Here is a 26,297-nt window from a genome sequence, read left to right on the forward strand (position 1 = left end):
TGAATTCTCTGATGTTCAGTAAGGACTGAGGACTAGGTAAAGGCTTTGCCACATTCAACACGATAAGGTTTCTCTCCACTATGAATTCTACAATGTTGAGTAAGGGTTGAGGAATGCCTAAAGGCTTTGCCACATTCTTTACATTTGTAAGGTTTCTCCCCTGTGTGAATTATCTCATGACGATTAAGGTCTAAGCCAGCACCTAAAAGCTTTCCCACATTTACCACACTAGTAAGGATTCTCTCCAGTATGAATTCTCTGATGGCGATAAAGGTTTGAAGACCTCCCAAAGGCTTTGCCACATTCTTTGCATTTATGAGGTTTCTCTCCAGTATGAATTCTCTGATGGCAATTAAGGTGTGAAGACCTCACAAAGGCTTTGCCACATTCTTTGCATTTATGAGGCTTCTCTCCAGTATGAATTCTTCGATGTGCAGTAAGGCTTGAAGAGTGGGTAAAGGTTTTGCCACATTCAATACACCGATAAGGTTTCTCTCCAGTATGTATTCTCTGATGTACAATAAGGTTTGTGGACTGCTTAAAGGCTTTGCCACATTCAATACACCGATAAGGTTTCTCTCCAGTATGAATTCTCTGATGTACAATAAGGTTTGTGGAATGCCTAAAGTCTTTGCCACATTCAATGCAACGATAAGGTTTCTCTCCAGTATGAATTCTCTGATGTACAATAAGGTTTGTGGACTGCGTAAAGACTTTGCCACATTCTTTACATTTGTAAGGGTTCTCCCCCGTGTGAATTATCTGATGCCGATTAAGATCTGAGGAGCCCCTAAAACCTTTGCCACATTGACTACATTGGAAAGGCTTCTCTCCAGTATTAATTCTCCGATGTTTACTGAAGGCTGAGGGCTGGCTAAAGGCTTTGCCACATTCTTTACATTTGTACGTTTTCTCCCCTGTGTGAATTATCTCATGATGATTAAGTTCTGAGGAGAACCTAAAATATTTGCCACATTTAACACATTGGAATGGTTTCTCTCCAGTATGAATTCTATGATGCAGATTAAGGTGTGAAGAACTCCGAAAGGCTTTTCCACATTCTTTGCATTTATGAGGTTTCTCTCCAGTATGAATTTTATAATGGAGATTAAGGTGTGAGGGCCGACTAAAAGCTTTGCCACATTCTCTACATTTATAGGGTTTATCCCCCTTATGAGTTGTGCCATGTATACTAATATATCTAAGGGAATTAAATATTTTGCCACATTTATTACATTGATAAAGTTTTTGTTCTGTATGGCTTTCTGTAAGTCTATCTAGACTAAACATCGGACTCCCGCACGGATTACCTTTGAAAGCTCTCTCCCTGGTATGAATATTCTGTCGTTCAGTGTGACGTGAAGATTGCTGCAAAGATTTGTCACATTTACTTCGTTTGTTTCTCTTCTCCACAGTATGAATAACCTGATGTATATTTCGATTTGACATTTGGGCAAAGACTTTTCCACCTTCATAATAGTTCTCTGGAAGCTGAGTTTTCTGCTTATTGGGGTTTGACTCTTGGTAAAAATTTTTCCAATGTATGTTGCATTGATAACTTCTGTCTTCATTATATGCACTCTGGTAATAATTGAAGACAGAAAGAGCTTTAGTGACAGCTATAATTTCCTTCAAAATGTACACTTATTCTCAAATAACGATTCTGTAACACCTATTAAACCATGATGATGTATAAAAAACACTCCTAAAATTAAGAAAATTATATACATTGGTTCAAAAAAGTGCTATTTCCCAATAGTGATATAATGATTCCTTAATAAGGGAATTACTAAACTGATCACATTGTAATTTTATGTGTTCATGATAAATCACTAAATTTCAGAAATGACTAACTGAAAGTTTAATCCCACACAACATTGCAAACAATTCTTATTATTCTTTGCAACATCGCTGATGTGAGTACTCGATTTCCCTATTTCTGATCTAATATATACAGTAACACATTGTTTTTGGTCTTCACATTTAGAAACACACTGATCTGATGATGAAACTGACCTAAACCAGGAGCATCCCCAAATGTGTAGTATCTTTGACCTCTTTAGATAACAAGGATTTTATTATACAACAGTCCCAGGTTACTTCTGTCCATATTATCACACCTTCTCATCGTACACTTTTCCTCAAATCCCAAGGCTCTCACTAAGTGTACACTATAAAACCCATACCTTCCATATCTTACCAGTATTATTTCAGGGAATAAATCTTCCAGCTTTGCCTTTGGCACAAAGGCCTCATTGTCCTCAGATAAGACAGCTGAAAGATATGACATAAAGTTTCACATTCATAACACTTGGGTAGATGTAAACTGAACTTAACAGAAATTATTGAGCAAATTACATTCTGAGTACTCCTAAAGCAAGTTCAGTATTCAAAGCAACACCAATAAAGATACAATGAGGAAAAGTCACATTTAAGAGAGACAAAAAGTTCTACATTTGCCAATGATACCTGCTCAACCCCTAGCATACAATAACAATAGTATAAGACAACTCCCAATTCCCAGTTTCTTGTCTGCAGAGACAGAGAAGACAGTAATGCGTGTTCAGTGATCTTACTTTCTTCCAACATACTGAAGAATGTGTTTCTGTTTTGCATGGCAAAATTTTAAAACAATTTCAGTACATGGTGAATGCATTGCAATGGCTGCTAAAAAGAAGTCATTGTTCAAACACTTCAGAGACTGCAATAGTGAAGACAGATATCGAGGACATAAATATATCATGGGCTCTAAAGAACAGACAAAAAAAATTTTAAACTTGGAACTGACACACAAACTGCCCCAAAACAGTTTTGACAAAAATTAGAATTTCTACCACAGGTGATAGTTATTTGTTTTTGCTTACAAAAAACAAGTTTATAAAGCTGTGTTGTTTATATTCCTGAACCACACTTTGGCCGGCCTGGATCAGCGGTTACAGCGTTGGCCCATGGACCAAAGACTCCTGGGTTCTCTTCCTGCTAAGGGCATGTACCTCGGTTGCTGTTCGTCCCTGGCCCTGGTTGGGGTCCTATGGGAGGCAACGAGCTGATGTGTCTCCCTCGTTCCCTCTTTCCATTCTCTCTAATAATCAATGAAAAATTATTCTCGGGCAAAGATTAACTAAAACAAAAAGATGTGGCGCATACACACAATGGAATATTACCTACTGAGCCATAAGAAAATACTGACATTTGCAACAACATTATGGACCTTGGGAATATTGTGCTACGTGAAATTAGTCAAGCAGAAAAAACTAAGAACTACATACTTTCACTCATATGTGGGATATAAAACTGAAACTCATGGACACGAGATCATTGTGGTGGTTGCCACAGGACGATGAGGTTTGGGGGTGAAGCGGGCCTAATATATGGTGACAGAAGATGATCTGACTTTGGGTGGTGGACACAGTATAATATACACTAGAAATCCACACCTGAAACCCATAAACTCACTCCTATGAAAAAATGTCACTCAAATCGATTTGAGAGAAACATTTAAATTTTAAAAATAAGTTCAGGATTCCAACATTTAGAGAAAGAAAGAGACATACAAATTCAGGCAGATGACTGAATTCTAAGTAGAATAAACGTACAAATATCAACAGAAGGACATATTAGAATCAAAACATAATGAATCCCACACAACAAATACCCTAAAAGGGTAAAAAGAACAACAACAACAAAAAACTTGTCAAGAAAAAGACAGTTCCTCTTGGATGATCACTGGGCTTCTCAGCAGATAACTCATTTTAAAAAATGCATGAAATAAAATACTCAACTGATAAAACACCAAAATCTATCAAGAATACTTTCTCTGACAAAACACATCAACAAAAGAGAAAGATTCTTCTAACTCAAAAAACACGATATTCTCACCAGTAAACCTGCACAATGAAAAATGAGTAAGAAAATACTTCTAGATCAGCTTAAAAAATTCTAAACAACACTAAAGCATATGAAAATGTCAAGATTTCTTGTTGCCCTGGCCAGTCTGGCTCACCGGTTACAGCATCAGCCTGCAATCCGGAGAGACCCGGGTTCGGTTCCTGCTAAGGGCACATACCTCAGTTGCAGTGTGTCCCCAGCCCTGGTTGGGTTGTGCGGGTGGCAACCACTAGATGTTTCCCTTTCATGTCAATGTTTCTCTCTCGAGCTCTCCTTCCCACTCTATCTGAACAAAAAATGGAAAAATGTCCTCAGGGGCAGATAAAAAAAAAAGCTTTCTTGCACATATAAAATATACAGAAATATAAAAGTTCCCAATGGCCTAATAATGAAACAAAAATCACTTTGATTTCTCCTGTAGACCTTTAAAATAAAAAACAATAAAATCTTAAATCTATGTCATAAGATAAACAACAAAAAGGACATAAAGTGAGGCTCTGGCCAGTTTTGCTCAGCAGTTAGAGCGTCAGCATTGAAGACCTAAGTGTCCCGGGTTCCAGTCCAGAAAAAGGGGACATGCCCAGATTGTGGGCCCAATCCCCAGTGGGGGGAATGAAGGGGCAGCCAATCGATGTTCTCTCATAATGTCTGTGTGTCTCTCTCTCCCTCTCCCTTCATTTCTCTAAAATCAATAAAGAGAAAATAGTAAAACAAACAGAGAGAAAGAAAATGGAACATGAATACTGACAGACATGATCCCATATCTAATCCAGGTCATGTTCAGGTCAGAAGACATGGTTGAATAGTAGAATATTCCACAAAAAGATTTTCCAAAATACTGTTTTCTGAGAGCACTTCAATTATTCTAGACAACAGAAAACTTGAAACACCAAGTTTGTAATTCACATGCATCACAAAGCCTTTCTACACCATCAACCAGCAATGTGTTTTCTGAGAGCAAGACTCTGACAGTCCATCATACAAAGCAGAAGCCCCAAACAGATGTTAAAGAAATAAAGGAAACTACAGCAGATGAAGGGGGAACCCTGGAAGGAAGTCATGCTCACCCAGGGAGACCAGGTTCCTGTAGTTCTCCAACATCACATCCAGGTACAATGTCTGCTGAGCGGGGTCCAGGCATTCCCACTCCTCCTGAGAGAAGTCTACAGCCACATCCCTGAAGGTCAGCGGGCCCTGAAAGGAAAGACACATTTACCAAGGGGCGACCAGACGTTCCTAAGGTCACCCAACATGGAAACAGTGTTAGGAGAAGCGGTTTTTGCTAATGACACTAATGTTTCCATTCCATGTGCCATTCTTCTAAACAGTACATAAAAAAAACACAGGATAGCTCGGCCGGATTACAAAGCGGTTAGTGTCAATTCATGTACCAGAAGGTCTCCAGTTCGATTCCCAGCCACGACACATGCCAGGGTTGTGGACTTGATCCCCAGTAGGGGGCTTACTGAGGCGGCCAATGAATGTTTCTTTCCCAAATCCATGCTTCTACCTCTCTCTCCCTTCCTCTCTCTCTCAAACATCAATGAAAATATGTTTTGTAAATAATAAAAAAATTAAGTCAAGGAAAATAACCTCACTAGGAAGAACATCAGAAGTAGAGAAATAAAGGTTGCAGGTTCTAAATTCACCCACCTGAGAGGAAAAGCAGAGACAGCCTCTGACCCACGACATATCTTTTACGGGAGAAGCAGCCATTTTGTCCTCGTCCTGGTTCTGCTCAGGGTTGTTTCCTCATGTGACGTTATGTTGGAGTCACAGAATGTGTCTTCAAATGTGTCCACACAGCCCCTTAATCAGCTCCCAGCACATTCACAGGCAGAAGGACCTAGAACTGCTGAAAAGGCCACCCTCTGCTGTCCTTTGTCACAGCAAGTCAGGAACAATGAGCTCCTACAGGGAGACCACACTGTGAGGATTGTTTTATTTGTCTTCATGTGCACTCCCCTCCCACAGACCTGCACACGTCCCTACAGCCAGGGGAATGTGGGATGGCGTCTGGGATCTCTGAACCCAACAGACCACCCTGTCACATCCCTGACTAAAGCCTGCGCCCCACTCACAAATGTTCCCAGTGGGCCCTCCTGCCAAAAAAGATACATATTTAGCCCTGGCCGGTTTGGCTCAGTGTGGGAGCATCGTCTTATGGACCAGAGAGTCCTGGGTTCGGTACTCGCTAGGGGCACTTACAATAAAAATAAGATAGCTATTTTAACAAACTAATCAAATAACTTCACCATGAATAGATGAGCTCTATGTGAATGAAGTACCAGGTGAATCCACTCCATCCTTCAGTACTTTCACAAAATGGACAAGAAGGTGTTGAAGGGATCTGGTAGTGTGTGGCCCACAGTTACTATTTCAACAAATCATATAAATGAAAGGAAAATGCTGCTGAATACGAGACCAACTCACAGAAGTAGATTTTGTCTCTTAATATCATTTACATCCTTACCAAGTATACACGGAAATAGCCTAATGCTAGATATTTCAACATATATGGAAAGGACACAGGGCTCAGAATGTGAAATAGACACAATACATGTATAATTTTTATTCCTTTCTTCATTTTAGAGAGAGACAGAGGAAGTAAGAAAAACATTGATGAGGGAAAAAATCGACTGGCCACCTCCTACATGTCCCCAGCCGGGGATTGGTTCCACAACTGGGCATGTCTCCTGACCTGGAATTGAATCAGCAACCTCTCAGAGCATGGGGTGACACACAATCACTGAGCATTGTCCGATGGAGTTAGAGGTCCCATTTCAATTCTCGTTCTGGGCACATGCCTGAGTTGTGGGTTCATCTCGATGATTCTATCTCTCTCTCTCCTTCCTCTCTCTAAAACAATCAATAAAAACATATATTTTTTTAAATCATCATGGTCTGGACACTGGCTCAATGGTTGAGCATCAACCCCTGCACCAAGAGGTCACCTGTTCAATTCTCAGACAGATTATATGCCCAGGTGTGGGCCCGATCCCTACTGGGGATTTACAGGACGCAGCCAATTCATGTTTTCTCTGATCGATGTTTCTGGCTGTCTCTACTTCTACTTTGCTCTCTCTCTAAAATCAACAAAGAGCCCTGGCCGGTTTGGCTCAGCGGTTAGAGCGTTGGCCTGCGGTCCAGAGAGACCCGGGTTTGGTCCCCGCTAAGGGCATGTACCTCGGTTGCAGTTTGTCGCCGGCCCTGGTTGGGTTGTGTGGGTGGCAGCCACTCGATGTGTCCCTTTCATGTCGATGTTTCTTTCTCTCTCTTTCTCTCTCTCTCTCTCTCTCTCTCTCCCCCCTTCCCGCTCTATCTGAACAAAAAAATGGAAAAATATCCTCAGGTAAGGATTTAAAAAAAAAAAAATCAACAAAGAAAAAAAATATTTTGTCATGAATTAACTGTCCTAGCTAGAAAAAAAATAATAAATTCTTGGGAGATGGGGAAAAAATAAAATAAAAAAAGCCCCAACGTTTCTAGTATTCCTTGAACTAGCATCATGACAGACCCAGTCATTTCTTGTCCCTTACTTACTTTCGCGTCACTTACTTCTTGCGATCCCAGGAAATGGAAAGGGCCCCACGACCAACGGACAGCTCTCTCCGCTCTGGGCATCTGTTGGCAATGAAAGCCAATTAACTGTGAAATTCACAAGCCTTGGAAGCGGAGATCTGGAATTCCCATTCAAATCCCTTTACCTAAAACGACTCAGCTCATGTTAAATTAAATACATAAAGCCTCAAGCCGATATATCCCACCTCAGGCCCACACCCGATGAGCTCCGCAGGCACCCAGACCGGGTCCCCTCTTCCGCGCAGACGGCTGGACTGCCCTCGAGTCGTCTCCCGAGACGGGAACCGGCGCGGGCCGGGAGGGCGGCCGAGGGGCCGGTTTCCGGGACGACAGCCACGCGGCAGGCGGCGTCCGACCGCCTAGAGAGCGGCCAGGGCGCCGGCGACCTGTTCCCTCCAAGCGCGCGGGGTCCCTGCACCCGGCGGCACGGACACCAGGGCGCACTCACCTGCCGCACGCAGGGCTGTAGGCCGCGCAGCAGCGAGACCCTCGGAGCCCGCGGGGACCCCAAGGTTCCTCGTGCAGCCACCAGAGCTCCCGGGACGGGGTTGGAACCAGGATGGTCCAAACTACAAGACCCGTGAGACCTCCGCGCTCACTCCTGGCTTCCGGGAATGTAAGAAACCGCGCAAGCGCATTGCCTCCAATCTGTGAGCCCGGAAACGAGGCGGAGCGCACGCGGGCAGTGGGCGGAGCCTAGAGGCTGGTGTGGGAGGAGCCGGGGAGGGGGGAGGAGCGAACTGGAAGGCTGGTCCTAGACTCTCTTAAATACAACTGCATTGCTTTGGCCGGTAGGGCTCAGCGGTGAGAGCACTGGCCTGCGAGTCAGGGAGTCCCGCGTCCCCTTCCGGTCAGGGACACACAGCTTGTGGCCATTCCGGCCTGATGGGGGTCCTGTTGGGTCGTGCGGGAGGCAACCACTCGGTTGTGTCCCTCTCCCTCTCGTGTTGGTGTTTCTGTCTCTCTCCCTCCCATTCTCTCGGAAAAAACGTGGAGAAATATACTGGAGTGAGGATATAAATAAATAAATGTTTTTATTGATTTTTTTTTTTTAAAGGAAAACAGAGAGATAGAAACATCAATGTGAGAGAGAAACGGGGATGGGCCGACTCCTGCAAGCCCCCTACTAGGCATGGAGCCTGCAACCCTGGCGTGTGCCCTGACCAGCAATCCAACCAGGACCGCTCAGTCCATGGGACAATACTCAATCCACTGAGGCTTAGTACTTTCCAATAATAAATATTTCTACTTCCAATAATTTTTGTCAGTTCTACCCGGTCACAGTGATTTTTCAAGAACAAGTCCCTAGACCTCCAAACAGTACAACAGTATATATATATTTTTTTATCCTCATCCGAGGACATTTTTCCATTTTTTGTACAGATAGAGTGGGAGGGAGAGAGAGGAAGAGAGAGGGAAACATCGATGTGAAAGGGACACATCGAGTGGCTGACACCTGCACGACCAACCAGGGCCGGGGATAAACCGCAACCGAGGTATGTGCCCTTAGTGGGAACCGAACGGGGTCTCTCCGGACCGCAGGCAGACACTCTAACCGCTGAGCCAAACTGGCCAGGGCCAGTATATTTTTAATATAGCACTTTGTGTGGCACCAAAGATCTTCTCCATTAGCTACACCCACACTTTTTAATCAAGACATGTTTATCTCCAAATATATATTTAGGGTCCTTGTGCTTCTAAGGCCTTGTAAGAGGAGCAACAAATACGGTTTCTGGTCAAAAGTACATCTTTCTATAGGAGCAACTTCATGGGAGCCATTTAAATCAACTAAAAGGTTACTTCAAAGGACATTAGGGCCCTGCCCAGTGTGTCTTCTGGGCAGCATAAGGTTGCCAGTTTGATTCCTGTTCAGGGCACATGCCAGGATTGCAGGCTTGATCCCCAGTAGAGGGAGTGCACTAGGACATCGATCAATATTCCCTCTTTTCCTCTCTCCCTTCCTGCCTTTCTAAAAGTAAATTTATTAATTCTCAGTACTTTTTTTTTTTTTATCCTCACCCGAGGATATTTTTCCATTTTTTGTACAGATAGAGTGGGAGGGAGAGAGAGGAAGGGAGAGAGAGAAAGAAACATCGACGTGAAGGGACACATCGAGTGGCTGCCACCCGCACGACCAACCAGGGCCGGGGACAAACTGCAACCGAAGTACGTGCCCTTAGTGGGAACCGAACCCGGGTCTCTCTGGACCTCAGGCCGACGTCTAACCGCTGAGCCAAACTGGCCAGGGCTTAATTCTCAGTACTTTTAAAAAGAAATTGAAAAGGACATTAGGGCCATGTCCTCCATTTAGACTTTTCCAGGATTTTGCCAAAGTGACCCTCACATTATTTCCCAGTGGTAAGTTTTAGGAGTCGGGGATGAATCCCAGTCATTCTTTAAATGCCTACAAATCAGTTCTTTTAATTTGGAAGTCAGGCCCCTTCTCATAGGGTATCATATGCAGTTGAAAACTTATCATTGATGAACAAAACATGTACTTATTTGGGGATGGGAAAAATTTCGAGGTAGAGGACACTGGGTGTCAGTTTCGACATTAACAGTACCAAAACCTCTTTTCCTGCTCGATGTGTTGGCTCTGAATATGAATGCCAGTCAGGAAGAAATGGCAGAACCGCGCACTGGCACCTGGCAAAGGAGACTGTCTCCCCATTACAAACTACACCTGCAACCTTGGAGACCCTCTATTTTCTTCAACACTCGATTTCCATTTACTTCATTGTATGTTGGTTGACTTCCTCACAATTGACTTTCAAACACCAGACCATAGCAGGCTCACACATGGAAGGAATTCGGTTCCCAAGCTTGTGTCATTCTAGTTCCTTCATTGAACCGTACACATAAAGGAACTCTTTTCTTCGTGTTTGTGGTGCACTTATTACGTCCCTGAGGTCATCACCTTACGTACTTTAGTTTTTAATCCTCGTCAGAGGATATTTTTCTACATATCTTCAGATAGAGTGGAAGAGACGGAAAGAGGGAGACAGAGAAACATCGATGCGAGAGAGACCCATGGAGTGGCTGCCTCATGAACGACCCTGACCCGAGTTGGAGACAGACATCTGAGGTGCCTGCCCTTGATCAATATGCAACCTGTGAGTAATTGGTCCTCAGGCTGATTCTCTGACTGCTGAGTCAAACTGGCCAGGGGACCTGATGTACATTTTCACAACGCAAAAGTTACACCACCACGCAGCCAGTGTCTCACTGGTTGAGCGTTAGCTCGTGCACTAAGAGGTCACTATTTTTATTTCTGCTCAGGGCACATGCCCAGGTTGTGGGCCAGATCCCCAGTGAAAGGCACACAGGAGGCAGCCAGTCGATGTTCTCTCTCATCATTGCATCTCTCTCGTCCTCACCCTTTCCCTCTCTCTAAAAAAATCAATAGAGGCCCTGGCCGGTTTGGCTCAGCAGTTGGAGTGTCAGCCTGCGGTCCAGAGAGACCCGGGTTCGGTTCCCGCTAAGGGCATGTACCTCGGTCGCAGTTTGTCCTCAGCCCTGGTTGGGTCGTGTGGGTGGCAACCACTCAATGTGACCCTTTCACGTCGGTTTCTCTCTCTCCCTCCCACTCTGAACAAAAAATAGAAAAATGTCCTCGGGTGAGGGAAAAAAAAAAATCAATAGAGACTCATGGCCAGTTTGGCTTAGGGGTTAGACCATTGGGCCACGGACCAGACTGTCCCCAGGATTGGTTCCTGCTAAGGGCACGAACCTTGGTTGCGGTATTTCCTTGGGGTCAAGTGGGTGGTAACAAGTCGTTGTGTCTCTCAATTCATTGTTTCTCTCTCTCTTCCCCTACCTGCTGCTCTATCTGAAGATAAACACAAAAATATCTTTAGGTGAGGATAAGGAAAAAACATCAATAAAGGAAAAAACTAATAAAAATGAAACAAAAACTCATTAAAGTATTAGGGTAAAAGCAGTTTGAAATGTCAAAAGTTGAATTCAGTCTGAAGAGAGGGTGCCCCTTCTTGGAAAGAAAATTTCTGAGATTTTTGTGTGTGTACAGATATGCTCTGGATCATCCAACACCTTCCAGGGTCATCTTCAGATTCTACACCACAAACACAATAGTAGACATGAATTTCCCCTTTCCAGTTAAAAATTAATGGTATAAATGACGCTACTGAAAATTCAGAAAACATCGTTTTCTTTTATTTTTTACATAAGAAAAATAACATCCTCACCACATCTCTCTGCATGAGGCCGTGACAGAGAACTCAAAATGAGGCTCTTTTAGGTGATCATCCTGGGAAAGGGCGGGGCTTAGAGATGGGCCCTAGGCTCTGCACCATCTGTAAGGTGGTCCATAGGACCAGTGTAGGGGCCCCATCTGGATGCCCCTGCAGCACCATATAAACCAGTTCTAGAGACAGCATACACAGTGACGTGTTCATGTTCACAAAGGCCCAAGAACCCATAGAAAAGACCAATGGAGGAAGCACTCTTTGCCTGATTTTAGGAAAGCACTTAAAGAAAAAGGTCAGGACTTTTCAAACTCATAAAATATTTATCATTTGTAACACAATGGAAAGTTCACAGTTAAAACTAAGTAATAGAGAAGTTTTTCTTTATTCACATAATTTTGTTTAAAATGGATACTGAGGGGATAAAGGAAAACAACACTACAACAAATCCCGTTATAGGTATAGACAGTAGAAAGGTAATTAGCAGACGTAACTCGGGGTGTGGGCACGCAGAAAAGGGTAAGGGGAGGATAAATGTGAATGGAAAGACACTTGACTTCACATTGTAAACACACAGTACAATATTGCGACAATGTCATATACAACAGTACACTTGAAACTCATATAATTAACCAATGTCACTCAATAAAAATTTTAAAAACTATAAATATGTGATGAATCCCATTTTTTAAAAGTGAGCATTTTTATTTAGTGCACATCTGTCTCACAAAACCCGTGGTGTTCAGTTAGGGACCCTCATTCAGAAGGTGTTTGGAATTAAAATGGTTACACTTTAGCCAAGGGATGGTAGCTACTTGGGAGCTACAGGTAAGATCTTAACATACAAATCTCTGAGATAAAAACATAGGGTTAGCCCTGGCCAGTTTGGCTCAGCGGTTGGAGCGTTGGCCTGCGGTCCGGAGAGACCCGGGTTCGGTTCCCGCTAGGGGCGTGTACCTCGGTTGCAGTTTGTCCCCGGCCCTGGTTGGTCATGCGAGTGGCAGCCACTCGATGTGTCCCTTTCACATCGATGTTTCTCTCTCTCTCTCTCTCTCTCCCTCTCTCTCCCTCCCACTCTATCTGTACAAAAGATGGAAAAATGTCCTCGGGTGAGGAAAAAAAAAACAAAACAAAACATAGGGTTAAATCTTCATGACCTTAAGTTTCCCAGTAGATTTTTAGATATAACAACAATAGAAAAGTCAAACATGAAATAAGATAAATCAATCCTCATCAACATTTATGCTTTTTGCTCAGAATACTATCACAAAAGTAAAAATACAATCTATCAAATGGGACAAAATAACTGCAAATCACAGATCCTGTAAGGGTCTCATGTCCTTAATATTGGACAAATTCCTACAACTTAGTAACAATAAACAAAGAATACAAATAACAATAGGTCAATTCTCCCATTATGTCCATCGATATTTCCTTTCTATGAGAAGAAGTTTGCAACATACATGTTTGCAGGACAGAGACAGGAAGATCGATGTGATAGACTATTTCTAATGCTCCTATCCAGTATATATTACTTTCTCATATACAGTGAGGCATGAATGTCATTTAAAGGCTGTGACACATGGTTTACATATGAAAGTCTTCTCTCCACTATAATTCGTCTCATGTCATGTAGGATATCAATCACAAAAGTTTAGCCACATTGTCCACATTTCTAAGGCTTCTGTCCAGAATGAGATATTTGATGATTAGTAAGGTATGAATGCAAAAACAAGGTTTTTCCAAAATACTTAAGTTTGTACGGTATTTCTCCACTAGGAATGATGTAAAAATGAGTAAATTATGAAGAGTGATGAAAGGTTTTGCCACATTCTGTACATTTGTAATGTGTGCATCACAGTGAATTCTCTGATGTTCAGCAACTTCTCAGGGGCTGATAGGGCGTTGCTACATTTTCGCCACTTGTAAGATTTCTCTCTAGAATGAAGAATCTCATGTCTAGTAGGATTCCACTGCCAATGAGAGGCTTTAGCACATTCTGACATCTGTAAAGTTTCTCCCCACTATGAACTCTCTCATATACAGTGACACATGAATGGCGTATAAAGAATTTGCTAAATTTTACACATTCCTAAGGCTTCTCTCCAGTATAAATTTTGTGTGCTGGTAGAACACTTTACCACACTCTTTACATCTATAAGATTTATCTCCAGTATGAACTTTTCTAATGTCCCATACCTTTTGAACACTCGTTAAAGGCTCTAGCACATTATCTACATTCAGAAGGCTTCAGTCCATGATAAATTCTCTGATGTGCAGTAAGGACTGAGGACCGGGTAAAGGCTTTGCCACATTCAATACAACAATAAGGCTACTCTCCACGATGAATTCTCTGATGTGCAGTAAGGACTGAGGACTGGGTAAAGGCTTTGCCACATTCAATACAACGATAAGGCTTCTCTCCAGTATGAATTCTCTGATGTGTAGTAAGGATGGAAGACTGGGTAAAGGCTTTGCCACATTCAATACAACGATAAGGCTTCTCTCCACGATGAATTCTCTGATGTGCAGTAAGGACTGAGGACTGGGTAAAGGCTTTGCCACATTCAATACAACGATAAGGCTTTTCTCCACTATGAATTCTCTGATGTGTAATAAGGATGGAAGACCGGTTAAAGGCTTTGCCACATTCAATACAACGATAAGGCTTCTCTCCACTATGAATTCTCTGATGTACAATTACATTTGAGGACATTTTAAAGGTTTTGCCACATTCAGTACAACAATAAGGCTTCTCTCCACTATGAATTCTCTGATGTACAATTACATTTGAGGAGCTTCTAAAGGCTTTGCCACATTCATTACAACGATAAGGCTTCTCTCCAGTATGAATTCTCTGATGATTAGTAAGGCTTGAGGCATACCCAAAGGCTTTGCCACATTCTTTGCATTTATAAGGCTTCTCTCCAGTATGAATTTTCTGATGGCGATTAAGGTATGAAGAGCTCCCAAAGGTTTTGCCACATTCTTTGCATTTATGAAGCTTCTCTCCAGCATGAATTTTATGATGGCGATTAAGGTATGAAGAGCACCCAAAGGCTTTGCCACATTCTTTGCATTTATGAGGCTTCTCTCCAGTATGAATTTTATGATGGCGATAAAGAGATGAGGACACTCTAAAAGCTTTGCCACATTCTCTACATATATACGACCTCTCCCCCGAATGACTTCTGTCATGTATATGAATATAGCGAGGGGAATTAAACATTTTACCACATTTATAACGTTTTGGTTCTGTATGGCTTTCCATCAGTCTATTTAGATTGAACATTGGACTGAAGACTCTCCCACACGGATCACCTTTGTAAGCTCTCTCCCTGGTATGAATATTCTGTTGTTCAGTGTGACGTGAAGATTGCTGCAAAGATTTGTCACATTTACTTTGTTTGTTTGTCTTCTCCACTGAATAAATAACCTGATGCATATTCGGATTTGACATTTGGTCAAAGAGTTTTCCATCCTTATTATGGTTCTCTGGAAGCTGAGTTTTCTGATATTTATTAGGATTTGACTCTTGGTTAACATTTTTCCCATGTGCGTTGCATTGATAACTTCTGTCTTCATTATATACACTCTGGAAATCATTGAAGACAGAAAGGCCTTTAGTGACAGCTATAATTTCCTTAAACATATACACTTATTCTCAAATAACGATTCTGTAACACCTATTAAACCATGAAGGTGAATAAAAAATACTCCTACCTTTTAAAAAATTAGACATTTGTTTCAAAAAACATTATTCCTTGATGGTAGTATAATGATTCCTTAATAAAGAAGTTACAAAACTGATCACATTGAAATCTTATATGTGCATGATAAATCACTAAATTTCAGAAAGGACTGACTGAAAGTTTAATCCCATACAACTCTGCAAACTATTCTTATTATTCTTTGCAACATCACTGATGTGAGCTCTAGATTTTCCCTATTTCTGATATATTACATAACAGTAACACATTGTTTTTGGTCATCAAGTTTAGAAGAACACTGATCTGCAGATGTAACTGAGCTAAATTGGGGGCACTCCCAAATGTTTAATATCTTTGACCTCTTTAGGTAACAAGGATTTCATTATACAACAGTCCCAGGTTACTTCTGTCCATATTATCACACCTTCTCATCATACACTCTTCCTCAAATCCCAAGGCTCTCACTAAGTGTACACTATAAAACCCATACCTTCCATATCTTACCAGTATTATTTCAGGGAATAAATCTTCCAGCTTTGGCTTTGGCACAAAGGCCTCGTTGTCCTCAGATAAGACAGCTGAAAGATATGACATAAAGTTTCACATTCATGACACTCGGGTAGATGTACATTGAACTTACCAGCAATTATTGACCAAATTACATTCTGAGTACTCCCAAAGCAAGTTCAGTACTCAAAGCAAGACCAACAAAGACACAATGAGGAAAAGTGACATCTGAGAGAGACAAAAAGTTGCTTACATTTGCCAAAGATACCTGCTCAAAACCCCTGGCACACAGTAGCAATAGTATAAGACAGCTCCCAATTCCCAGTTTCTTGTGTGGAGAGACAGAGAAGAGAGTAATGCCTGTTCAAAGATCTTACTTTCTTCCAGCATAGTGAAGAATGTTTTTCTGTTTTGCGTGGCAGAATTCTAAAACAATTTCAGTACATGGCGAATGCTTTGCAATGGCTGCTAAAAAGACAGTCATTGTTCAAACACTTCAGAGACTGCAATAGCAAAGACCGATATCGAGGACAGAAATATATCATGGTTTAAATAACAGATACAAAAAAAAGTCAAACTTAAAACTTACACATATTCTGCCCCAAAACTGTTTTCATAAAAATTAGAATTTCTACAACAGATAACTGGGATTTGTTTTTGCTTATGAAAAACAAGTTTAGAAACCCCGGCTCTTTAAATTCCGGAACCACAAAAAAAGATATCAGGACAGAGAGAAACAGAAAAACAAAATCCAATGAAAAAAATCTACAGAAACTGGTACTGCATTAACAGAAATACATTAATTGCCTAAAATAGGACTAAAAATAACCATCTTAAATTGGAAAAGTGGACAAAACCAACAACTACATATCAAAAAAACTGTGCATGATCACAATGAAAATACAAAGAAAGGCAATATAAAAATGAACCAAATAAAAATAGGAAGCTAATAAAAAATAAAAAAACACTACCCGAAATCAAAAATACAGTACAATCAACAATGAAAGCTATGACCAAAAATGGAGAATCAATGAACTTGTACATAGAGCATTAGAAATTTCAATACAGGGAAGCCAACAAAAATGTTTGGCTCAGCAGTTAGAGCGTCGGCCTGCGATCCAGCGAGACCCAGGTTCTGTTCCTGGTAAGGGCACGAACCTCGGTTGCAGTTTGTCCCCGGCCCTGGTTGGGTTGTGTGGGTGGCAGCCACTTGATGTGTTCCTTTCACGTTGATGTTTCTCTCTCTCTCTCCCCCTCTCCCACTCTATCTGAACAAAAAATGGAAAAAAATGTCCTCGTGTGAGGATTCAAAAAAAAAAGAGAACGTAGCCTGGTCAGTGTGGCTCAATGGTTGACCATCTACACATGCACCAAAATGTGTCCAGATCAATTCCCTGTCGGAACACGTGCCGAGCTCTTTCTGCCATCTTTCCGTGCCGCCATAATGGTGCGCAGGAATGACCTGGCTGATGCTCTGAAGAGTATCAACAATGCTGAAAAGAGAAGCAAACGCCAGGTTCTTATTAGGCCGTGCTCCAAAGTCATCATCCAGTCTCTAACTGTGATGATGAAGCGTGGTTACATTGGCGAATCTGAAATTATTGATGACCACAGAGCTGGGAAAATTGTTATGAACCTTACGGGCCGATTGAACAAGGGTGGAGTAACAAGCCCCAGATTTGATGTGCAACTCAAAGATCTAGAAAAATGGGAGAACAACCTACTTGCATCCCGTCAGTTTAATTTCATTGTATTGACAACCTCAGCGGGCATCATGGACCATGAAGAAGCAAGACAAAAACATACAGGAGGGAAAATCCTGGGATTCTTTTCTTAGGGATGTAATACACATGTGGAAATATAATGCCTCAGTGAACAAAAAAAAAGAACACGTGGCGTTTGTGGGCCAGACCGTCAGTAAACGGTATTCAGTAGACGGCCAGTGGATGTTTTGTCGCATCAAAGTTTCTGTCTCTCTCCCTCTCCCTAAAATCAATAAAGAAAAAATTTTTTAGAAAAAGAAAGAGAACCTCAGAGTCTCAAGGGACACGAACAAACTGACCACTTTGTATATCAAGTGGCCTGACACAGAGAATAGTGACAAGGAGTAGATGACTTATGTAAAAAATGAATAGTTCAAGAGGTGGGGAGTCATGTCAGAGGAATGATAGTGAGAGAGATCACGTTGGCCTCTCCCCAATAAATTTCAACAACTTAATCAACTCTAACTCAAGAGAGAAGTCCCTGGTTAATGTAGAAGCATGAGAGACTAGCAGTTTGAAGGATCTGAAGGTGGGCAACGGATAAAAGGGGAGGCAAGAAGGGAGAAGAGCTCAGACGGCTACAGATGTCACTCAACCACTGATGCAGCCCTGTGGTCGGGAGCTGGCGAGCAGCTCGGATCAGAGACAGCAAGAAGCTGCTGGTAGCAGATGCCTTTGTGGCCGGAGGAATGAAGTCTCAGTGGGCTCTCCAGCAGGGTGAGCCCTGCAAATAGCAGCTGAGCCCGTTACAGACATCAGGGCAGAAACAGAACATAATGGCTCCGCCCTGGGAGTCGACGATCGGGGGGAGGTGTTTCAGACAAAGAAAGGAAGCCACAGAGCCCTGCCTCCTCTAGGACTCCCAAAACGCACTTCCAGATGCCTGTGGTGTCAGGTCCAGGAGCACAGTATCTGAGAAAACAAGAGCTACTGCAGAATCGATGTTTCCCTCTGTGATTGATGCCCAAGTGAGGTGTGTTGGGGGAACCCAAGAAGGTCCAGGGTCACCATTGCAGTGACAGCAAAACAAATCCCAATCCCAAGTACCATGGCGACAGTACCTGATGAAGCTGAGGTCAGCCCTGAAAAATCAGAGTTCAACATTTGGTGATTCAGCGCCTCCTACTAGAAAATGGTAGAAAGGCCCTGGCCGGTTTGGCTCAGCGGTTAGAGCGTCGACCTGCGGTCTGGAGAGACCCGGGTTCGGTTCCCGCTAAGGGCATGTGCCTCGGTTGCAGTTTGTCCCCGGCCCTGGTTGGTCGTGCGGCTGGCAGCCAATCGATGTGTCCCTTTCACATCGATGTTTCTCTCTCTCTCTCGTCCTCTCTCTCCCTCCCACTCTATCTGTGCAAAAAATGTCCTCGGGTGAGGATAAAAAAAAAAAAATGATAGAAAGTCCTCTTCAGAGAAAACTGATAGAGAAAAGTCAACCACAGACGCCTAGAAGGAAGAGACCAGCAGATACCATGAATAAACATGGTAATGAAGAAGCTCAGAAACTAAATGAAAAAATGTCCAGGAGGGAAGCCGCAGCACATGGAACCATGGCACATACATGACAGAGAAGCTACACTGAGTTCGGCAAACACTCAGTGAGATGCAAGAAGACACAGACAGGTGATTCCATTCACTCAGAAAACACATTAATGAACAAAACGCGTACTTTACAAAAAAACAACAGAACTTTAAAAAAGAACCAATCAGAAATCTTGGAAATGTAGCATGCAATTAAGGAGGTTAGGAGGGAACTACTGAGAACAGGAAACCCAGCCCACCAGATGGAGGAAAGGATTAGCTAAATCAAAGAGAGGAACCGAGAAATGATGGAGGGTGTTTAAAAAGATAAAGGCCAGGGGGACTTCCGGTCAAGATGGCGGGTAGGTAAACGCAGTATCGCGTCCTCCCACAACCACATCAAAGTTACAACTAAACTACAGAACAACCATCATTCAGAACCGCCTGAAATCAAGCTGAATGGAAGTCGTACAACTACGGAATTAAATCAGCAGCCACATCCAGACTGGTAGGAGGGGCGGCGGCAAGACAGGCCGCGTGTGGTGGATAAAAATCAGGAGGCTCCCGTGGCTGGGAAGGTCCTTCCTGAGGACTGAGGGGTCCCCGTCCCACACCAGGTGCCCCGTTCAGGGTTCCAGTGCCAGGAAGAGAAGTCCCCATAACTTCTGGCTGGAAAAACGAGCGGGAACTGAGGCTCAGGGAGGCTGAGGCGGCTGGAGCCCTAGGCAGCTTCTTAAAGGGCCCGCGCACGGACTTATCGGACTCTCTCCCTGTAAGCTTGGAGGGGAGGCAGCTCGAGGGGCGCCAGAGACACACAGGGAAGAACTGAGCTGTTTGGCACTGGAGCGAAAGCTGGAGAGGGGGCTTCCTCCAGGACAAACGTGCTGTAAGACGCCTTTGTTCCTTTGGGGAGCCCTTCCCGGGGGCGGCAGACAGAAGCCATATCTGGGACTCCAGCAACCTGGCTCACACTGGTAGCCCCGCCCTGCTGACTCCCTGAGGCCCCGCCCCACCCCACACAACATTCAAGCCCACGCAAGCTGTTGCCACTTGCTTAACCATAGGATTAGCCGGTCTTAGATCCTGCTTCAGGTTTTTCCTAAATTCTTTCAAATGAGCAGCATCTGGTCTCAGCGAGCCCCATACCTCTCGTTAAGTAATACACAGAAACAAACACAGGGAGGCAGCCAAAATGAGGAGACAAAGAAACAGGTCCCAAATGAAAGAGCAGAACAAAACCCCAATAAAAGAACTAAGCGAAAATGAGATAAGCAACCTAACAGATACTGAGTTCAAAATACTGCTTATAAGGATGCTCAATGAACTTAGTGAGAACCTCAGTGAACTTAGGGAGGGCCTCAAGAGCATAAAAAAGGACCAGTCAGAAATCATGGATACACAGTTAGAATTAAAGGAGGCATTAATTGAAATAAAGAATAATTTACACAGCTTCAGTAATAGAGTATGTAAATCCAAGGAGCAAACCATCAATTTGGAACATAAGGAAGCAAAAAATCCCCGATCAGAACAGCAAAAAGAAAAAAGAAACCAAAAAAATGAGGATAGTGTAAGGAGCCTCTGGGACAACTTCAAGCGTGCCCACATTCGCATCTTGGGGGTGCCCGAAGGAGAAGAGAGAGAACAAGAAATCGAAAACCTGTTTGAAACAATAATGGCAGAAAACTTCCCTAACTTGGTGAAGGAAACAGACATACAAGTCCAGGAAGCACTGAGAGTCCCCAACAAGATGAACCCCAAGAGGCCCACACCAAGACACATCATCATCAAAATGCAAAAGGTTCAAGACAAAGAGAATATTAAAAGCAGCAAGAGAAAGGCAGCTAGTTACCTACAAGGGAGTACCCATTAGGCTGTCAGCTGATTTCTCAAAAGAAACTTTGCAGGCCAGAAGGGAGTGGCAAGAAATATTCAGAGTGATGAAAACCAAGAACCTACAACCAAAATTACTCTATCTTGCAAAGCTGTCATTTAGAATTGATGGACATATAAAAACTTTCCCAGACAAGAAAAAGTTAAAGGAGTTCATCACTACCAAACCGTTATTATATGAAATGATGAGTCTTTTTGAAGAAAAAGATAAAATGTATGAACAAACAAAATGGCAATGAATACATATCTATCAACAATGGAATCTACAAACAAAATGAACAGGAAGAACAGAAACATTCTCATAGATACAGAGAACATTTTGTTGGTTGCCAGTTGGGAAGGGGGTTGGGAGAATGGGTGAAAAAGGTGAAGGGAGTAAGAAGCACAAATTCATTGCTAGACTGACAAACCTCAAGGGGAAAGGGGTTGGAGGGGTGGGAACAAATAAACCAAAGAACTTATATGCATAACCAATGGACACAGACAATAGTGTGGGAAAAGGTGGGAGGGGGCGGGAGTGGGGAGGAGAGGGTCAATGGGGGAAAAATGTGGAACATCTGTAATACATTTTACATCCAAAAATAAAGATTTGGAAAAAAAAAAAAAAAACGATAAAGGCCAGGCAGGTGTGGTTCAGTGGATTGAGCATCGTCCCATGGACTGACAGTTTCCAGTTCAATCCCCAGTCTAGGCACATGCCTGGGTTGTGGTTCATTTCCCAGTAGGAGCTGTGCAGAAGTCAGCTGATCGACGGTTCTCTCTTTCTCAAAAAATCAATGAAAACATTTTGACAAATGAACAAGCTTTACAGGAACGATCTGATTCCATCAGAAAAACCAACAAGAATTACAGGCATACTAAGAGGAAGAAGGGAGGTAGAAATGAATGGAGAGCGTATTCAAACAAGTAGTGGATGACAAATTCCCAAACCTGTGATCACAACTAGATGGTCAAAACCAAAAAAGCAAACATAAAACCTCGTTACCTCAATACACAGAGGCCCTCAGAAAGGCATATTGTATCAACACTGTCAAAAATTAATGACAAAGAATGAATACTCAAAGTGACAAGGGAAAAGGAAGTGACCTACAACAGAAAACCCATCAGAATATCATCTGACTTCTCAACAAAAACTCTACAAGCCAGAATATACCAGCACAAAATATTTAAGTGACTGAAAAAGTGATATTATCCGCCAAGAATAATGTACCCAGCCAAGTTATCTTTTAAATATGAAGGAGAAATACTTTCCTAGATATACAGAAGCTGAGGACATTTATCACCAGAAAACCTTCATTGCAGGAAATACTCAAGGGAGTTCTACTTAAAACAAAGAGCATAAGGTCCTAACTCTACTGGTAACAACCCAGAAATTTACAGCATAGACAGGGATAATTTGTGCCAGCAAAAACTTAAAAGTGGAGACACAAGGTCTGAACTGCCAAACAAAGATGGAGATCAGCTGCGCTCAAAAGAAATATCCCAGCCCTGGCCAGTTAGGCTCATAGAGTCTTGGGTTCGATTCCAGTCAAGGGCGTGTACCTTGGTTGTGATTCATTCCCGGCCCTGCTTGAGGTTGAGCGGGAGGCAACCAGTTGATATGTCTCTCTCACGACGATATTTCTTTTCACTCTCTCTCCCTCTCCCTCCCCCTACTCTATCTGAAGATAAATTAAAAAATTTCCTCAGGTGAGCATTAAAAAAAAGAAACAAAGAAATATCTCTGGACGCTTTGACTCCATGGTGAGATCATCATTCCACCATCAGAGGGTCACAGGTTGGATTCCAGTCAAGGGCACACACCTGGGTTGCAGGTCTGTTTCCCGGTTCAGGTCGCAGCTGTGCCAGAGGCAACCAATCCATGTGTCCTCTCACATCGAAGTTTTTCTGTCCCCTCCTTCACCGCTACCACTTTATGTAAAAAAAGAAAACAGAACGAGCCCTGGCCAGTTTGGCTCAGCGGTTACAGCGTTGGCCTGCGGTGCAGAGAGACCCAGGTTCAGTTCCCGCTAAGGGCACGTACTTCGGTTGCAGTGTGTCCCCGGCCCTGGTTGGTCGTGAGGGTGGCAGCCACTCGATGTGTCTCTTTCACGTTGATGTTTCTCTCTCTCTCTCTCTCTCTCTCTCTCTCTCTCCCTCCCTCCCTCCCTCCCACTGTATCTGAACAAAAAATGGAAAAAAATGTCCTCGGGTGAAAAAAAAAAAAAGAGAGAGAGAGAGAAAGAAAGAAATATACTCATATATCCAACTCACTATTGTCTTTCTTCTGCAGACTTTGGGCTGCTTTTGTGCTTCTTTTCCTAGTACTTTAAGATGTAATGTTAGGTTGTTTACTTACGACTTCCCTTATTTCTTGAGACGGGGCTGTCATGATATACGCTTCCCTCCCATTACCGCTTTCGTTGCAACGCCAAAGAATCTGACCACAAAGCAAAAAGGCACCTGACCAAATGGGAGATGATACTTGCAAACAGCTCCAACAAAGCTTAAAATCGAAAATATATCAAGAATTCATAAAACTCAGCTCTAAACAAGCCCACTAAAAAAATGGGCAGAGGATCAAACAGACAGATGCCTCTCCCAAGGAGACCAAAGATGTCCAGTCTGACAAGCAATTAGGGACATGCAAATAAAAACTGCATGAGATACCACCTCATCCCTGTCGGAATGGCTATAATCAACAACAGGTATTAACAGATCTTGGAGGTGTTGTGTAGAAAAGGGAACCCTCATACACTGCTGGTGGGCACGTAGATAGCAACAGCTACTCTCGAAAACAGCCCGGTGATTCCTCAAAAAATTAAGAATACAGCTATCATATGACCCAGTAATCCCACTCCTGGGAATATACCAGAAAAACTTGAAAACATATTTGTAGACATATAAGCACCCCTATGTTCATTGCAGCATTACACACAGTAACCAAGACATGGGGACAGCCAAGGTGTCCTTTGATGTAGGCCTGGATAAAGAGAAGGTGGCAGGTTGGCTCAGCCCTTGCAGTGTGGCCCAGAGGACTGAAGGGTCACCTGTTCAATTCTGACCAAGGGCACATACTTGGGTTGCAGGTTCAATCCCTGACCCTGGTTGGGGTCCTATGGGAGGCAACGAGTTGATGTGTCTCCCTCCCTCCCTCCCTCCCTCTTTCCATTCTCTCTAATAATCAATGAAAACATTTTCCTCAGGTGAAGATTAACAAAAACAAAAAGATGTGGCACATACACACAATGGAATATGACCTACTGAGCCATAAGAAAATACTGACATTTGCAACAACATGATGGACCTTGGGAATATTGTGCTATGTGAAATTAGTCAGGCAGAAAAAACTAAGAACTACATACTTTCACTCATATGTGGAATATAAAACTGAAACTCATGGACACAAGAGCTGTGTGGTGGTTGCCACAGGATGATGAGGTCGGGGGGTGAAGGGGCCTAATATGGTGACAGAAGATGATCTGACTTTGGGTGATGGGCAAACAGTACAATATATACTAGAAATCCACACCTGAAACTTACATACTCACCTCTATTAAATAATGTCACTCAGATTGATTTGATCAAAACATTAAAAGTTAAAAAACTTAGTTAAAATCCCAACATTTAGAGAAAGTGATATACAAATTCAAGCAGTTCACTGAATTCTAAGTAGAATGAATGTAAAAATATCAACAGAAGGACATATCAGAATCAAAACATAATGAATCCCCTTGTTCAAATACCTTAAAAAGGTAAAAAGGCCCTGGCTGGTTTGGCTCAGTGGATAGAGCATCGGCCTGCGGTCCCGATAGACCCGGGTTTGGTTTCCGCTAAGGGCACGTACCTCAGTTGCAGTTTGTCCCCGGCCCTGGTTGGGTTGTGCGGGTGGCAACCACTCCATGTGTCCCTTTCACGTCGATGTTTCTCTCTCTCTCCTTCCCACTCTATCTGAACAAAATATCAAAAAAAAAAATAAAAAAGGTAAAAAGAATAAGAACAAAAAAAATACTTAACAAGGAAAAGACAGCTCCTCTATGATGATCACTGGGCTTCTCAGCAGAAATCAAATTTTAAAAAAGCATAAAAGAAAACACTGAACTGATAAAAAACCAAAATCTATCAATCAAGAATACTTTCCGTTACAAAACATCAACAAAAGAGAAAGACTCTTCCAACTCAAAAACACTTAAGATATTCTCAGCATTAAACCTGCCCTATGAAAAATGAGTAAGAAAATACTTCTAGATGCACTTCAAAAATTCTAAACACTGAAGCATATGGAAATGTCAAGATTTCTTGCACGTGTAAATATATACACCAATAGAAAAATTCCCAAAAAGCTAATAATGAAACAAAAATCACTTTGATTTCTCCTGTAGATCTGTAAAATTGCAAGCAATAAAATCTTAAAGCTATGTCATAAAATACAAAACAAAGAAGATATAAAGTGAGGCTCTACCCAGTTTGGCTAAGCGGTTAGAGCACCAGCCCGGAAACCAAAGTGTCCCGGGTTCAATTCTGGTAGAGGACACAAACCCAGATTGTGGGCACGATCCCCAGTAGGGGGCATGCAGGGGCAGCCAATGGATGTTCGTTTTTCCTAATATTAAAAAAAAGTAGAAAATAGCCCAGGCCGGTTTGGCTCAGCGGTTAGAGCGTCAGCCTGCGGTCCGGAGAGACCCGGGTTCGGTTCCCGCTAAGGGCACGTACTTCGGTTGCAGTTTGTCCCCGGCCCTGGTTGGTCGTGCGCGTGGCAGCCACTCGATGTGTCCCTTCACGTCGATGTTTCTCACTCTCTCTCCCTTCCTCTCTCTCCCTCCCACTCTATCTGTACAAAAAATGGAAAAATATCCTCAGGTGAGGATAAAAAAAAAAGTAGAAAATAAATAAGTAAGAAACAGTGAGAAAGAAGATGGAACATAAGCCCTGGCCGGATTGGCTCTGCGGTTAGAGCGTCGGCCTGCGGTCCGGAGAGGCCCAGGTTCGGTTCCCGCTAAGGGCATGTACCACGGTTGCAGTTTGTCCCCGGCCCTGGATGGGTCGTGCGGGTGACAGCCACTTGATGTGTCCCTTTCACGTCGATTATACTCTCTTTCTCCCTCTCGCTCTATCTGAATAAAAAATGGAAAAATGTCCTCGAGGGAGGATAAAAAAAAAAAATAGGAAGAAAATGGAACATGAGTATTGATAGACATGCTCCCATATCCAATCCAGATCATGCTCAGGAAGAAAACTTGGTTGAACAGTAGAATACT

The 26,297-nt window shown here is 42.8% G+C and overlaps 4 protein-coding genes across 4 annotated transcripts in view; 1 reads left to right on the plus strand and 3 right to left on the minus strand.

The window, feature by feature from the left end:
* Positions 1-228: 228 nt before the first annotated feature.
* LOC118638824 (zinc finger protein 665-like) lies at positions 229-5,604 on the minus strand. The gene is made up of 4 exons (XM_036274952.1): positions 5,542-5,604; positions 4,956-5,082; positions 2,201-2,274; positions 229-1,581 (listed from the first exon to the last, which is right to left on the minus strand). The coding sequence occupies exons 1-4, from the start codon at positions 5,602-5,604 to the stop codon at positions 229-231; spliced, it is 1,617 nt and encodes a 538-aa protein (XP_036130845.1).
* Positions 5,605-13,320: 7,716 nt separating this feature from the next.
* LOC118638333 (zinc finger protein 723-like) lies at positions 13,321-14,964 on the minus strand. Its single transcript, XM_036274073.1, has one exon. It carries the CDS (start codon positions 14,944-14,946, stop codon positions 14,008-14,010), a length of 939 nt encoding a protein of 312 aa, XP_036129966.1. The 5' UTR covers positions 14,947-14,964; the 3' UTR covers positions 13,321-14,007.
* The window catches only part of ZNF761 (zinc finger protein 761), a 43,649-nt gene continuing 32,297 nt past the window's right edge, over positions 14,946-26,297 (minus strand). Inside the window, exons 3-5 of the mRNA XM_036274953.1 lie at positions 15,890-15,963; positions 15,078-15,270; positions 14,946-14,950 (exon numbers count right to left, since the gene is read on the minus strand). Coding sequence (XP_036130846.1) covers positions 14,946-14,950; positions 15,078-15,270; positions 15,890-15,963 — 272 coding nt within the window. The remainder of the gene's footprint in view (positions 14,951-15,077; positions 15,271-15,889; positions 15,964-26,297) is intronic.
* LOC118638729 (40S ribosomal protein S15a-like) lies at positions 17,328-17,729 on the plus strand. Its single transcript, XM_036274865.1, has one exon. The coding sequence runs from the start codon at positions 17,337-17,339 to the stop codon at positions 17,727-17,729; it is 393 nt and encodes a 130-aa protein (XP_036130758.1). The 5' UTR covers positions 17,328-17,336.

Source organism: Molossus molossus, unplaced genomic scaffold (genome assembly GCF_014108415.1).
Source record: "Molossus molossus isolate mMolMol1 unplaced genomic scaffold, mMolMol1.p scaffold_m16_p_21, whole genome shotgun sequence".
Classification (NCBI taxonomy): Eukaryota; Metazoa; Chordata; class Mammalia; order Chiroptera; family Molossidae; genus Molossus; species Molossus molossus.

Coding starts and splice junctions, on each gene's coding strand:
- LOC118638824 (XM_036274952.1), bottom strand. CDS start 5,604: ATGGCTGCTTCTCCCGTAAAAGATATGTCGTGGGTCAGAGGCTGTCTC. Junction 5,083..5,541: donor GTCTCTGCTTTTCCTCTCAG/GTGGGTGAATTT, acceptor CTTTCCTTTCAG/GGCCCGCTGACCTTCAGGGA. Junction 1,582..2,200: donor TATTCCCTGAAATAATACTG/GTAAGATATGGA, acceptor AATTATTACCAG/AGTGCATATAATGAAGACAG.
- LOC118638333 (XM_036274073.1), bottom strand. CDS start 14,946: ATGGAAAGCCATACAGAACCAAAACGTTATAAATGTGGTAAAATGTTT.
- LOC118638729 (XM_036274865.1), top strand. CDS start 17,337: ATGGTGCGCAGGAATGACCTGGCTGATGCTCTGAAGAGTATCAACAAT.